Source organism: Solenopsis invicta, chromosome 2 (genome assembly GCF_016802725.1).
Source record: "Solenopsis invicta isolate M01_SB chromosome 2, UNIL_Sinv_3.0, whole genome shotgun sequence".
NCBI lineage: Eukaryota > Metazoa > Arthropoda > Insecta > Hymenoptera > Formicidae > Solenopsis > Solenopsis invicta.
This window is the reverse complement of record NC_052665.1, coordinates 6,092,715-6,106,771: the sequence shown is the minus strand read 5'-3', so window position 1 is coordinate 6,106,771 and position 14,057 is coordinate 6,092,715. Positions and strand designations below refer to the sequence as shown.

At 30.0% G+C, this 14,057-nt stretch overlaps 3 protein-coding genes across 3 annotated transcripts; all 3 read right to left on the bottom strand.

Annotated features, from left to right (window-relative positions):
- Positions 1-690: 690 nt before the first annotated feature.
- Positions 691-3,713, bottom strand: LOC105200836 (asparagine--tRNA ligase, cytoplasmic). The gene is made up of 10 exons (XM_011168594.3): positions 3,564-3,713; positions 3,230-3,300; positions 2,610-3,017; positions 2,393-2,550; positions 2,161-2,304; positions 1,909-2,057; positions 1,709-1,837; positions 1,373-1,622; positions 1,041-1,304; positions 691-964 (listed from the first exon to the last, which is right to left on the bottom strand). Exons 2-10 carry the CDS (start codon positions 3,252-3,254, stop codon positions 833-835), a joined length of 1,659 nt encoding a protein of 552 aa, XP_011166896.1. The 5' UTR covers positions 3,255-3,300; positions 3,564-3,713; the 3' UTR covers positions 691-832.
- A 220-nt stretch (positions 3,714-3,933) lies between these two features.
- LOC105196345 lies at positions 3,934-10,596 on the bottom strand. The gene is made up of 10 exons (XM_039445748.1): positions 10,261-10,596; positions 9,765-10,083; positions 8,932-9,502; positions 8,539-8,764; positions 8,259-8,455; positions 8,050-8,160; positions 5,039-7,933; positions 4,716-4,960; positions 4,308-4,560; positions 3,934-4,218 (listed from the first exon to the last, which is right to left on the bottom strand). The coding sequence occupies exons 2-10, from the start codon at positions 9,842-9,844 to the stop codon at positions 4,159-4,161; spliced, it is 4,638 nt and encodes a 1,545-aa protein (XP_039301682.1). The 5' UTR covers positions 9,845-10,083; positions 10,261-10,596; the 3' UTR covers positions 3,934-4,158.
- A 148-nt stretch (positions 10,597-10,744) lies between these two features.
- LOC105196427 lies at positions 10,745-14,017 on the bottom strand. Its single transcript, XM_026130201.2, has 4 exons — positions 13,853-14,017; positions 13,471-13,764; positions 12,221-12,489; positions 10,745-12,150 (listed from the first exon to the last, which is right to left on the bottom strand). The coding sequence occupies exons 2-4, from the start codon at positions 13,557-13,559 to the stop codon at positions 11,555-11,557; spliced, it is 954 nt and encodes a 317-aa protein (XP_025985986.1). The 5' UTR covers positions 13,560-13,764; positions 13,853-14,017; the 3' UTR covers positions 10,745-11,554.
- Between the last annotated feature and the right edge of the window lie 40 nt (positions 14,018-14,057).

Sequence of the window (14,057 nt, the reverse complement as noted above, 5' to 3'; positions counted from 1 at the left end):
GTATAACACCATAATTTTTAAATTAGTATTGTTTCCGTCGCTATAAATTTGAGGACTTTTCTGCAATTAATTGTTGCAAATATAGTATGATTCTGTTATAAAGTATATATACATAAAATTATGAGCTATAACAAAGAATTTATTTTTGTTAAATGCACTTGTTGAATGACACTTTTATTAGTTATATACATACATATATATAATGTTAAATCTGCTATTTGATTTACACACAATGCACTTCTATAGATACTTATTAATATTTTGCACTTTTATTTCAAAATTACAAAATCTTTACAGCGTACAGCACAATACAGAAAGAATAAATAATTTACATTAATCGCCTAATAATTTTAAGCATCTTTCTGTCATGGAATATCATGAAAGAAACTTTCTATGTAAAAACAAAGCCAGTATTTATACAATGCATATACATATATGATTATGTAACATTTTATGTGATTTTTATTTGAACCGCTGTATACACAGTCGATGGCATTGTATACTCGATTATACAATAAATATGTGCAAATTATAAGTATCAGAAATATTCAGCTTTTGACAATACATGTACATTATTCATTATACAAATACTGTATTATTGTTAAGATTACACAATAATACAAATATTTTGCATAAGAATGGAAAATAATAGATACTTGAAATATCTGATCATATAAATGCCCTCTGTAATTAGTTTTTCATGATTTTTATTTTATCGAGTAGTAACTGGTTATTCATACAATATGTCTGAATATAACAGTGCTAGTTTATTATAATAATGGGGAGATAGAAAGTAAAACATATCGACATAATGTATTGAAATACATTCTTTTTATGGACGACAACGCTCCAGGAAACGCGGATACAGACACACTTCACGTATGTGAAATCTGTTCAACAGCCAGCACAAAAATCGTTCCAATCCCAATCCGTAACCACCATGAGGACAAGATCCATACATTCGCTATAAAGTACCGTAATTATTCGATCTATAATATTATTTTCAGTTACAGCTTTAAATTTATTTTTGTCATATTTACCTGGTCTGTGTACCAGTAGTATGGGGTCGGATCAATGTTTTCACGGTTGTAACCTTCCATCAACTCGTCGTATTTCCAAGTACGCATCGATCCACCAACGATTTCGCCCACATTTGGTAAAAGTATATCGACAGACTCTGTTAAGCGTTTATCCTCCGGACAACGTGACATATAAAATGACTTAATTTCAGCGGGAAAACGACAAAGCATTATCGGTTCATTGATAGCATCAGTCATTTTCCTTTCTGGCATTTCTGGAATATCCTATAAAGAATGATAACAATTGTACAGCTTGTCTGGAATAATAAAATATATAAAATTCACATTCATACTTCTCCAAATTCATAAAAGCTGCCATCTTCTTTTGTGATATTGTTTTCTCTCAGATATTCAATTGCGTCGCTGTAGTTCATTCGCTTGAAGGGTTTCTTGGGCACTTGAAAGTTAGGATTCAATTCTTTGACAAGATGACTGAGCGGCGATTGTAGAACTCGTTCAACTACGTCACAAATTAAATCCTCTAGTCGATCTAGCAGCTCATCAAATGTGATAAATGGACATTCTGCTTCGATATGCGTGTATCTAAAAAAATCGTAATTAAAAAATAGTTACAAAAAAAACAGATGTATACCAACTTCTTTATTATAAAGAAATATTTATATACGAACTCGGCAAGGTGACGACGTGTTCTTGACTGCTCTGCCCGATATGATTGAGCAATACAATATACATCTCCCATTGCTGGAAGGCATGTTTCAAGATACAGTTGAGAACTCTGGGTGAGAAAAGCAGTCTCCCTGAAAGCAATATTAATTAATAAAATTTATAATTGCGCGATTAATAACTTGTTCTATTTATCTATGCGTACCCAAAATAGTCTAATTTGAAGAGAGTTGAACCACCTTCCACTTGGGTTTGCACTAAAGTCGGTGGAGTTACCTCATAATAACCACGGTCCTTATAATGATCTCTGAAAGCTTGCGTTAATACAGATCTCATCATTAATATTCTTGATGTCTGAAATTGATAATATATCATTGATCTAATTAAGATAATGAATTATTGATTTAAATATAACAAAATATTAAGAGCTAAGAGTATTAAGACTTTTCTATCGTACATTTTCACCTCGAATCATTATATGCCTATTGTCCAATTGTACATCAGGCAGAGCTTCTTCGTTCAAAATTGAATCGGCGCCTCCAGCAGGCGATGGTCCAATAAGTTTCCAATAATCAACGCATAATTCATGTCCACCAGGTGCCTGAAATTTAGTATAATAACATGTAAACGGTATTCAAATGTATAAACACATTATAATTTATGTGATATATTAATTATGTGAAATGTACATTTTTCCCTTCAGGAACAATTTTCAAGACCCCAAACAGTTGAACAGCAGCTTCTGTGGCAAGGATCAAGGCATTATACGTTTGACAAAGCTTATCAGTCAGTACACACTGCAGAAAGCCTGTCCCATCTCGCAACGTGATGAAAATAAGAGCTTTGCCTATAATAGAAATCGCTCAATAAATTATCATAACAGAAATGTTTAATAATATTGCATACCTTGTCGTCTTAATCTATGCACCCATCCATATAGCTTGACTCTTTGATCTCTGTAATCAAGAGCTTGTTTTATCTTAATTTGTTTTGCTTCCGGTAGAGTTTTATCCTCCTCTATAACTATTGTTTTAGCTTCTTCAAGATTCTTCAATCTTTTTTCTTCATCTTCCAACAACTTCTTCTCCTTATCATCATTCTTTCTATGTTCTCTAGCCCAAATCTTTTGCACTTTTTTTAATTGAGTCTTAGATGCTGGTTCATATTTTTTGTCACTTTCACGAGAATCCTGGTAGATGATTGGAAAGGGTTCCTTATTAGCATGATGCATCGCTCTTAGAATAGTTTTAAAAGGGTTGGTCTCAGAACCATCTCCTGTCTCGTCATTACCATTTTTGTCTGACGTGTAGATACCTTGTTTATAATAAAATATTTATTGCATTATTATATATTCACGTGTTACTTATTACATTGTTAATATTGATGTGAGACACATCAAGTTGAACATGTATAACTTTATACATAATCATACTGCACTGTATATGTCATTCATATTACTATACTTGTCATTATATGTACTGTTCTTACATTAGTTATCACTATTACATCAACCTGATGCAACTTACCTGGCAATGACACTTTCTCGGACATATTGATTGATAAATTTCTCTTTGATAGAAATATCTCACTGAATATTCTACAAAAAAATCATTTTGATTATTAAATTATAATTTTTCATAGCATTTTATGATACATTGGTAACCATATGCCAATCTATTAAAAAAATGCAGATTTTTTAATTGCAAGACACTGTAACTATAATACTTGTGCGACATGGTATATTAAATATTGCAGTAAAACTATAAATTATAATTAACATATTATATTAGATTTATTATAATTTTTTTTTATTTTGAAAAATTAAAAAATCTTCTAACTTATTTTTTCATCGATAAATACCTTATCCGGCGTAAATGCAACAAAATGCAACGTGTCGGAATGCCTCAGAATCAGATTCTACGATCACTCGTGGTAACGATGAAAACGTTCTGAAATGTTCTTGAGAATCAGCATGTTCTGATGAGTTTTGATACGCAAAATTAATAGAAAACCCTCTATCGGAATAAGTGTGATTTATAGATTCATTTTGATGGGTTTTGGAACGCAATCAATCAAGTTCTTTACTGGAAAATTATGATTATCTCTCCGAAAGAGATCTCTTTTATCGATATTTGATATGATAGTGCTCCAAAACAGATCAAAAAAGATGTTAAGTTCTAATAATATTTAATTGGAATTAAAGTTTAATTGGAATTAAGTTCCATATGTATTTCCATTTATATATAAATTGTATTATTTCATTAAATTATTACAAATATATATACAAATAATGAACAACGTTATTAAACAAATTGATATTATAACACATACATATTGTGCTATATAAATTTTTTCTCTCTCAAATACACATTATCTTAATGTTTGTCAATTACAGATATTTTACATGTAAATATATTATTAAGAATTATAAAAAATTATTATAAATATAAATGAATTATGATTTCTTGCGTGTCCTGCTCCTGACATTCTGTTCTGGCGCATAAAATGTGATACACTAAAATAAAGATTCCATATTATTTATATAAGCTTTTTTGACACAATCATACATATATAAAAATTAAAAAAAAAATAAAGTAAACGTACCTGTTGATCTAGAAAGCTCATAAGATCAGAGAGTTTACATTTAAATCCATGTGTTCGCAATGTAGAACGCAATTGTTCAATATTCACAGGTTCATATCGTAATATTTTATTATGTAAATCTTTATCAATATTGATTAATTTCATAAAGGCCTCTGTGATGTTTGATGGTTTCTCCAGTGGCGATAATACCATAGTTTCATAAAATTCCATTTCTTTATAGATTGTTTCTTTTTCAGAACTTACACTATCATTGCTGTAACAAATATATATTATACCTAAATATAATAAAATAACATTACATGAAGTAACATTTATATATGTATATAAATGTTACTTCATTATATCTAAATAAAATGTAAAATGTAAAAGTACAATAAAAAGATTAATAAATATTTATATTAAATTTACCTATCTTGAGAACAAGGCAATTCATCATCACTGTCTTCAGTATTATCTAATTTTTCCAAACTGTTATCATTCATGTTTCGTTTTTTTGATGGAGGACCCTCGTCTTCGTCGCTCAAAAGTTCAGTAATTTGCTGTTTTGTCGTTTTCTCAGGTATTAAAGGATGAAGTTCGTTATAAATATGCGTTAACAATTTTACAGCTCTGCTACGTTTTTGTGTCTTTAATCCATATTTCTTCATTTCTCTCTAGAAATTTAACAATTCGCTTGTAAAAAAAAGAAAATACTTTCAGTTATAAAGATACAACATTGTCACTAAACTTACATGTAATTCAGGAGTGTTCATATCGTTGTAATCAGGTGGAGGAGTAACATCTTTATCAGTTATTTTAGGCGTTTTTGCGTTTCCAATGTTTTGAATGTAATTACATTGAAATTGCATGGATACATGTGCCGATGTACCTCTTTGATTGCACAATCTATTTGTATCAATTTGTCCCTCAGATAAAGATTTTCTTTTAAAGTTCTTAATATTTGTAAAATTTTGGGTAAAAGATGTAATATTATTATCTGTATCTTTACCTTTATTACCTTCACGATTATTTTTATTATCACGTCTGCGCGCACTATCATTTTTAAATTCTGTCATACCTAATGTATTAAATGATTGACTCTTCTCTAAAAAATGTTGTTTCTCATATTTATCAATATCGACGTTTGCAAGGTATATATCATTTTCAAAATTAAAAGAAAAATTGACCGGTTTTTTTAATTTACAAGCATCAATTTCTGATACGTTCTCGGCACAGAGTTCATTTTGAAGCAAGCTTTCCATATTTCGAACCGGACTATAGCTTTCATTATTTAAAAAATCTGGGCTGGAAACTACCATAATTGGGCTAGGAATGGATTCTATTTCCTGGTCATCATTTAATTCATTTAATCTAGATTTTTGTGTTACAGATGTTATTGCTGCTGTACTTAACTCATCTCTATTTAATTTAGTTGCATTAATAATATCGCTTTTTTCTTCAGAGTTTGTCACCATTACTTTTAAAAATTTCTCGACTTCAAGCAATTGATTGCTGTTTTTATTTTCTATATTCTGTTTGTTACTTTCTGTTTCTTTTCTAGACTGTTGCAGAGAATGAAACATATTTTCATGGTTAAAGTCATCGATCTCTGAAACGTGGCTAACATTGGAAGATATGCTTTCAACATCTGTGTCTGACGAAACAATTATATCTGCGTCTTTTTGTGTTAAAATAGATTGAGTTAATACTTCATCTTTCTCAGCCTCACCAATGTTACTATTTTCGTTGATTGAATCAGATGTACTTTTATTAGACAGATTATCAGACTTATTTCTACTAATTGCTGGACGATACTTTGCTATGCTATTATCTTTGTGATCTCTCATGTATTTAGAATACATAGAAATCTCTTCCGCATCTTCCGTTTCCAAATCAAAGATGGTTTCGTTAAACGATTGATTCTTTGTTTCAGTATGTTGTGAACTTACTGCTGAAACAGTTGTTACTTGTTCTGAAATATTCACCTGTTTTTCATATACTTCATTTGGCAAAGTAAAATTTTGTGTACAATTAAATACATTACTATAGGAAGACTCCATTACTTTTTTAGATGACGGAGAATCTATATGTGAATTATTAATTGGTTCAACATCTTCTATTTGTTCATTAGAAAGATGGGAATAAAATTCTGGATTTTTGGCAGCATACGATCGCATTCGTTGCTCTATTATAGTTAATCTACCGGGCTTTTCCTTGACTGATTGTTCAATACTATTGTCGGAAGGTTGAACATTAAAGTTATCGTGTTTGTCTACATGAAATGGATTCTTCAATTTTACAGGAGATATTTGTACAGAATACTCTATGTCGGAATCTATCTCAGCATCCAATTTCGCATTTTCCTTCTGGATTTTTTCAATAAATAATGACAGATTACTTTTCTGTTTGATTATCTCCAAAGGGCGATCTTCGCAACATTTCGATTTACTGCTTTGGGGAGTATCAATTAAAGAATCTTCATTGCCAATAGAACATTTTAAGGAACTTGATTTTGGATTTGGATCAATTTCTATTACATTTTTCGAATTCCATTCTACATTTTTCGAACAGGTAGGTATATCTTTGTTTAACTTTGAATATTCTGTGTTCTGAGTTTTTGCAGTAGATACTTTTTGACTAGAAATATCAATATCTGTATCTTGTTTAATTAAACTCAGTAATATGTGAATATTAGAATCTTCAAGATCTTTGGAATGTGCTATGGATTTATCAATGCGTTTCATTACAGGCGTGTCATCAAACATATCAGGAGATACACTAGTTTCCCTTTTTGTAGATGTATTGCTTTCAAAATTTATTTCCTCTGATAATTTCAATGAAACATTTTTTTCATCTTGCAAAACGCACAAGTTCTTAGTAGATATACAATTGTTTTCTTCTAATGAATGTAAATGATCATTAACATTCTCCTGTAATAGCGTCTTTTGAGAGCACTGAATATTTTCCACAATATCGTGCGTACAATTCAATAATGCATTGACAGGTTTATCTAATTTTGGAAAATTTAAAACCGTTTCTATGTTCAAACGTTCGTTTTCTGTATTTTTTTCGCAAGCATTATAATCATGTTTAACTTCTGTTACATTAGATTTAGATTCCTTTTGGCGCAAATAAGCAAATAAATCATTTACTTTATATCTCCTTCCTAAAACTCTAACACCAGATAAAAATGTCTCAGAATCAAATATTTTTGAATACTTATTGATTATCCCACAATAGACAAATTCTAGAAAGGCCAAAGCGACATCGTAGTCTGTATCAAGCCAACAAATCTTTTCTTTTACGGTAGAGAACTCTGTATCGGAATTAGAACTTACATCAAGTAAAATATTTGTACAACGTGTATGGAAGACTAATTTATGCGTCCATATGTGTCTGCCATTTTTCACGAATATAATAATGTCACTTGCAGAACTATCATTAAGCATATTTCTCCAACTTGTTGCTAAATCGTCAAGAAATTTCTTTTCTTTACAACACATATTGATTGTATTTGAACAGATCGTTAATGCTTCATCATTGTTCGTCGTTTTTATATTTTGCATTTCTTTTATTTCCTGCATTTGTTCATTAGTCAAAGATCTTTCAATGCTTATATTCAGTTCCATACGCTCCATAAGTTCTTCCTACAAAACACAATAGTATATATATATATTACACATTATTTATATATATATATATATATATATATATATATATATATATATATATATAATTTGTATGCCAATGGTAGTTAACTTACATTTAATGTTTGTTCCTTCTTTTCTAATGGTGTTATTTGAGGCGATAATTGTTTGACATAAAATATATCTTTCGTTAAAGTAAGTTTTGTCCTATCCCATAATGTATTATCCTTAAAAAAAAAAAAAAAAAAAAAAAGAAAAAAAAAGACAAATTTTAAAACATATTTAAAAATAACTTCTACTATATAAAAAAATAAGATATAGTTACAATTTGATGTAATTGTTGAAGTAATGGACTTTTTATAATAATTTTCTCTTTAGCGCCATTAGATTCTTCTATTTTTTCTTGAGATCTTTGAGTAAAATCTTTATATCCCATAAGTATCTCAGCAATTCTCTCTGTTAAGATGCGGTCTCTTTCTACAGCCGTACGTCTTTGCAAGATAGTTGGTTCAATAGGCTTTCCTTAAAAAAAAAAAATAAGTCAGAAACTAAGTAAATATAAGTTTATTATTAGTCATAAGATTTATCAATTTATATGTAATTACTTTTCTTAGTTTTAGGCCAATTATTTGATGGTAATGTATTTCTACTGCTACTAAACCCAAAGCTTTGCAACGTCGTTTTCTGAGGATATTCTGCATTATTATTCAACACCGAATTTGAGGATATAGCCACGATCTGAGCTTCATCCCACTCTTCCATTTCCTCTTTTTCATATAGAGATTTGGAAAGTGCCAAAGCAAGCTGGAGATCAGGATCATGGTGCGAGTCCTTAAAAAAAGCATTTAAATTGATTAATCCAAATCTAAAAACATTTGTACCATTGTCTTCTTATCAATTCAATTTAGGTTTCAAGAAAACTATCTTAGATTTCAAGCAAATTCCAACCTGACAATTTGAAAATAATTTCGTTGATAGCCGAACAATCAAATACTTACAATTTTACGTGGAGCAGATTTCTTCTTGTCTTGTAATACAGGAGCAGAGAGCAGTCCCAATGATTTTCTTTCTGCAGCTTGCCGTTCTTGCAACTCCACTGCAACCATTAATTGTTTTGTGGACACATTATTTTTCGTGGCACAATTTTTCATGTGTACAGCTTGCGAATTTTCGTCTTTGAGATTTTTAAAGCACAATGGACATACATAAGCTGTTTTCACATCAACTAAACTCTGTGGTGATTCTATTTCTTTCTTTTCAGATTTAAAAAAAGATGATTCAATCAATGGTTGTTGTACATCGTGAATAATTTTTTTATTTTGTGATTTGTGACTTTTGGATTTCTTTTCATTATTAATAACTTTAGGTTTGGAGTGGAATACTTTCTTCTTGCATTTATTCGGAAGTCTGTTGCTGCCAATAATTTTCTGTATTGGCTCTGAGGAATGTATTCTTTTTGGTGATTTAAAATCCAATATACTGTCATTCTCATTTGAGGATTGGGATGTACAAGCAGTATCAACCTTGCTGCTTTCATTATCAGTATTATTATAAACCTTGTTATCTGTTCTAAATAAAAAAATATTCTATGTCACTTTAGGTATACCATATTTTAAATATCTATTACTACAAGGAATAAACATCTTTGCAAGATGCAAATTTAACAGGGAAAAAGAACATAATAATAAAAACATTGTGGAATAATAAAAACATTGCTTTTTATATACTTCAAATATATTTTTTCTTATTATGTTTTCAAAAATGTACAAATTACATTATGTCAGACTACAAAAAGTTATTAATTTAACATATTTTATATATGTTGCAATACCTTTCCTTACAACTTTTCCTTAATCTCAATCTTCTCTCTAGATTACCAGGTTTACAGAATTCATCGTTTTCAACGTCCATTGCTATTATATAACTTTGAGTACTGTTGTATGAACTTCGCTCATGTAGTCTGCAAATTCTCCTTAGTTTGCGTATCCTTTGGTTCGACTTCTGCTTCTCTTTTAGCTTGCTGTCTCTCAACTAATTTCTCTATGGTTCCTCTCAAAAATGGAATAGTAACGTAATCTTGTAGCATTGACTGCTCGTCCTCGGAGATCTGACTGGCTTTATACGCTTCGTCATTTAAAAGAGGCTTAACACTGCAAAATAAAATTTAACATTAAATTTGAATTAAAACAGAACAGAAACATTTATCGGAAGAAATCAAGTACAGACGTTACACCAAGATTAATTAAAATTGCACATAAATAAACAATGCAAATAGTAGAATTAAATGCTTAGAGAATTTACACGAATACGTATAAAAGAATATCTACTTTTTTCTCCAGGAAAGGTACATTGCTCCAGCGTAAATGAGGGTTATAGCGAGCGACGCGAGTCGAACATATTTCTGCAGTGGTGTATTTCTCAAGCGACGTGGTTTCCTGAACGTTTCGTCTGCGGGATCATTAAACATTTCACGGAAACCGTGCGAAAAGAGAAAAACTAAATTAATATTAGCACAATTATGAACGGTAAGGTTTTTATACGACCATGCGAGATGCAAGTCTGGCGGGTAAATGACCTAACCTAACCTACATCGAACATTTATGTGATTCAACATATTCGAACTGAATGTTAATAATTTTAAATTTATACATATAATTTACCCGATCATTAAGATTAGTCTGATACTGATCTTGTTAAGATTCAAGTTTCTATTAAATATATTCAAATTTTTTAACCAAGCCAATTTAAATCATTAATTGTTAATTAAATCATATACATAAATTTATTGAAATAAAAATGAGAACACATGTATAAAATGTTATTTCATATTTTTATTGGCATAAATCATTTCACATAAGCTGTGTATATTCGTATACAACTCGTCTGTGCTTTAGATAAAAATTTGTTCTTAACTAACAATATTTTTTGTGCAAATTTACAATAGTGGAACTTATAGTAGAGTTGTACTGTATAATTTTTATATTTCACTTAACATCTTGTTTCATTGTATCACATTTTACAGGGCATTGGATGTTATTTAAATGCATCTCTTGGGTTTGCAGAATTGTATACTTTTGATGCATTTCAGTTATGCCACACAATTCATATGTAATGCACGGAGAACCAGAAATTAATAATATAATGTATCAATAGATAAGACAACTAATTAACAGACGACATTGCATTTTCAACTCTCAAAGTATTTTTAAGAGCGAAAGTATGTTGTTGAATAACACAACTTTGCAAGTATAATACTTATGTAATATGAATATAATATATATCTAGAGCAAAATTATTTGAAAGTATTATATGTCTTATGTTCAATAGAAGAAAATCAAACATTGCAACAGTACTGTTCAAATACGATGATAATGTAATTTTGTTATTTTGAATAGACAAATACTTTCATCATTACTTTCCAAAGATTACAATATTATAGGAATTTAGTTAAAATATATGATCAATCTCATACGAAATATTGTCAAGTTAGTAGTATGACGAGCTAAATTTACAGTTAAGTGCATTAATAACGTGAAATTAAACTAAATTCATCTAAATAATCTAAATATGCTTTGGCAGAAGCATGATTAATAATTATTAGCTAACTTAAAATATAAAACTTCACATGGAAGTTGGTGACCAAAAATTCATTTCTCTTAGTTCAGATGGTTTAGCTTCGAGTACGTTTCCATAAACAGGCGATTTATCAGCTGATTTTTCTTCTTTTCCTATATACGTAAGATTTTGCGAAGATATCGATTTTTTTCGATTGAGCGGTTTGTTTGGCTCCATGTCTGGAAACAGCTCGTCTTCCTCGTCTATCTTTGCCGTAATGACTTCTCTAGATTGACCTAATATGCTTGACAAAATCCAATTACCCTGATATTTTTCTTTATCCGGTACAAACGCACCAGTAAAGTATCGATTCGCATGAATCTTCCTACGTGCTTTCGGAGAACTATCAGGAGTTCCTGATGGTGATGTCAGTGGTGTCGCTGGTAATGACTTGCTCACAATTTTCGTCGAGTTTTCCATCTGCTGAGAACGCGAATCCGATGTGAATACCTTGGTGAATTTACCAGACATCATTTGACTAGCTACGTGAACGATCGATTTGCCGCAAAGCGCCGGTTCACCATGAAAACCGTCATCCGTCCCCTGTGATTTAGGTTTTATATATCCACTCGTTGAAGGTTTATGTACTTTAATCTCATCAGCTAAAACAACATCAAGAATCATTTGTATTAATCAATGTTATATTTCAAAACATAAAATTTTGTTATATACCTGTATTATTATTTACAACTGGTATAAACGGTTGACATGGCAAAGGATGTTTGCTAAAATCAATTTGCTTGACTTCTTTCAAATCAGAAATGGATTTTTCATTCGTTATCTGATTTGAAGAGCTTGCAGCAATGTTTTCATTTAAAACTTCAGTTACAATGTGCTTCAATCCTTCTTGTGGTTGAGTATTTTGCGATCTTGGATATCTTACATAAAAGAAACTATCGTCATACGATGGTGGACTGAATGCGGCTTCGTCAAAATCAAATCTAAAAAATTCAAAATAATAAATATAAAATAATAAATAATGTCGCGATTGACATTAATACTTCACATAATTATCAACTAAATGAATTTGATTATCTTATTTACATATCTTATATAAAATAATACATCTAATCTTATAAGAAATAATGATTCAACTATATATATATATATATATATATATATATATATATATATATATATACACAAATATTTAACTATAAATAACACAAGTTGATTTGGCAAAGTACCAAATACATGCATATAATGATTCAGACATCTCAATATCACAGGTAACAATAATGTTAATCGAATATATCATTGTATATCTCCAAAAAGTCTTCAATGATAAAAGGATATTATGAAAAGGCCTGTTTTTATCCTGCTCTGGAAAAAAAACATCATTCTTTATAGTTTTTAAAGCAAGAAATTCAATGATGTTAAAATTATTTCACATTATGGGAATGCATAGAAAATTGACTTTAAATCAAGAATACACATGGTGTCATAATCATTTGCTAGATAGGACGCTGCATGTATTAATAGTCCAGACTGTACTACATCATGTTTTAACATGAAAAATTTTATAAAAACAATAAAAAGAAAGCTTATGTCAGTCACAGAAATTCTTAGTGCTAAATAATAATTTTTAATTTTTACAATTTTCAACTTATTCAAACTACACACCACATTTTTGTTGTACTTAAAACAGTCATAAAACTGGAATTATTAATATTAATGCTTTAGAAGCATATATCAGATTTTCCCCTCCTAAGAAAAATTGTAAAGAATTTTACTACAAAAATATGAAACCTTATTCTATTTCATTCACCCTATTCTTATGTTTTAAATTCATCAGTCCGATATAACTTATTATTATTTATTATACATCACCTGAAAAAGGATGTTCTTTATTTACTTTCTTTGAGCAAGGCAAAAACAGGCACTCTCGTAGCACCCTTTTTTGTATTAAAAATAAAACCTACCTATTGTCCATTCTTCCTTTCATCCATTGCGGCAATGAAATTCCACTACCGAGAGATCTATCTTGCTGCCTCGAAGTACCCATCTTCATGCAATTTCGTAAACCCAACAGTAAGCTTAAAACTTTTTACATCAATTAATAATATGAAAATACACAAAATGACATGCCAAAGAATGCTTTGTTATCCATATTACTCTCGCACATTTGGTATACGTGTTATTGTTTGTATAATACAAAAAAATTAGTAGCAGTACTCCAGTTTTTAGAGTTTCGACCACGTTACCGTTCGACTAATCTGCAATTTGGCAAACATTTAGGACACGGATAGAGATTAGTTATTAATATACAGTGAAAACAAATGTGCGAAACAAATCAATACTTACTTTCCTGTGAACGTTTATGGATGAAATTTTAATGATTATACTCATAATTATAACCTGCTACTACTTTTGACGGAAATAGCAACGAACAAACGCAATATTGATAATATAATAAGATTACGCCATGTTGATAATCATGATGGCTGTCAGAATAATGGGTCTCTGACGACGCATGCGCACAATACCACGATGCTAGAAATCGATTTGA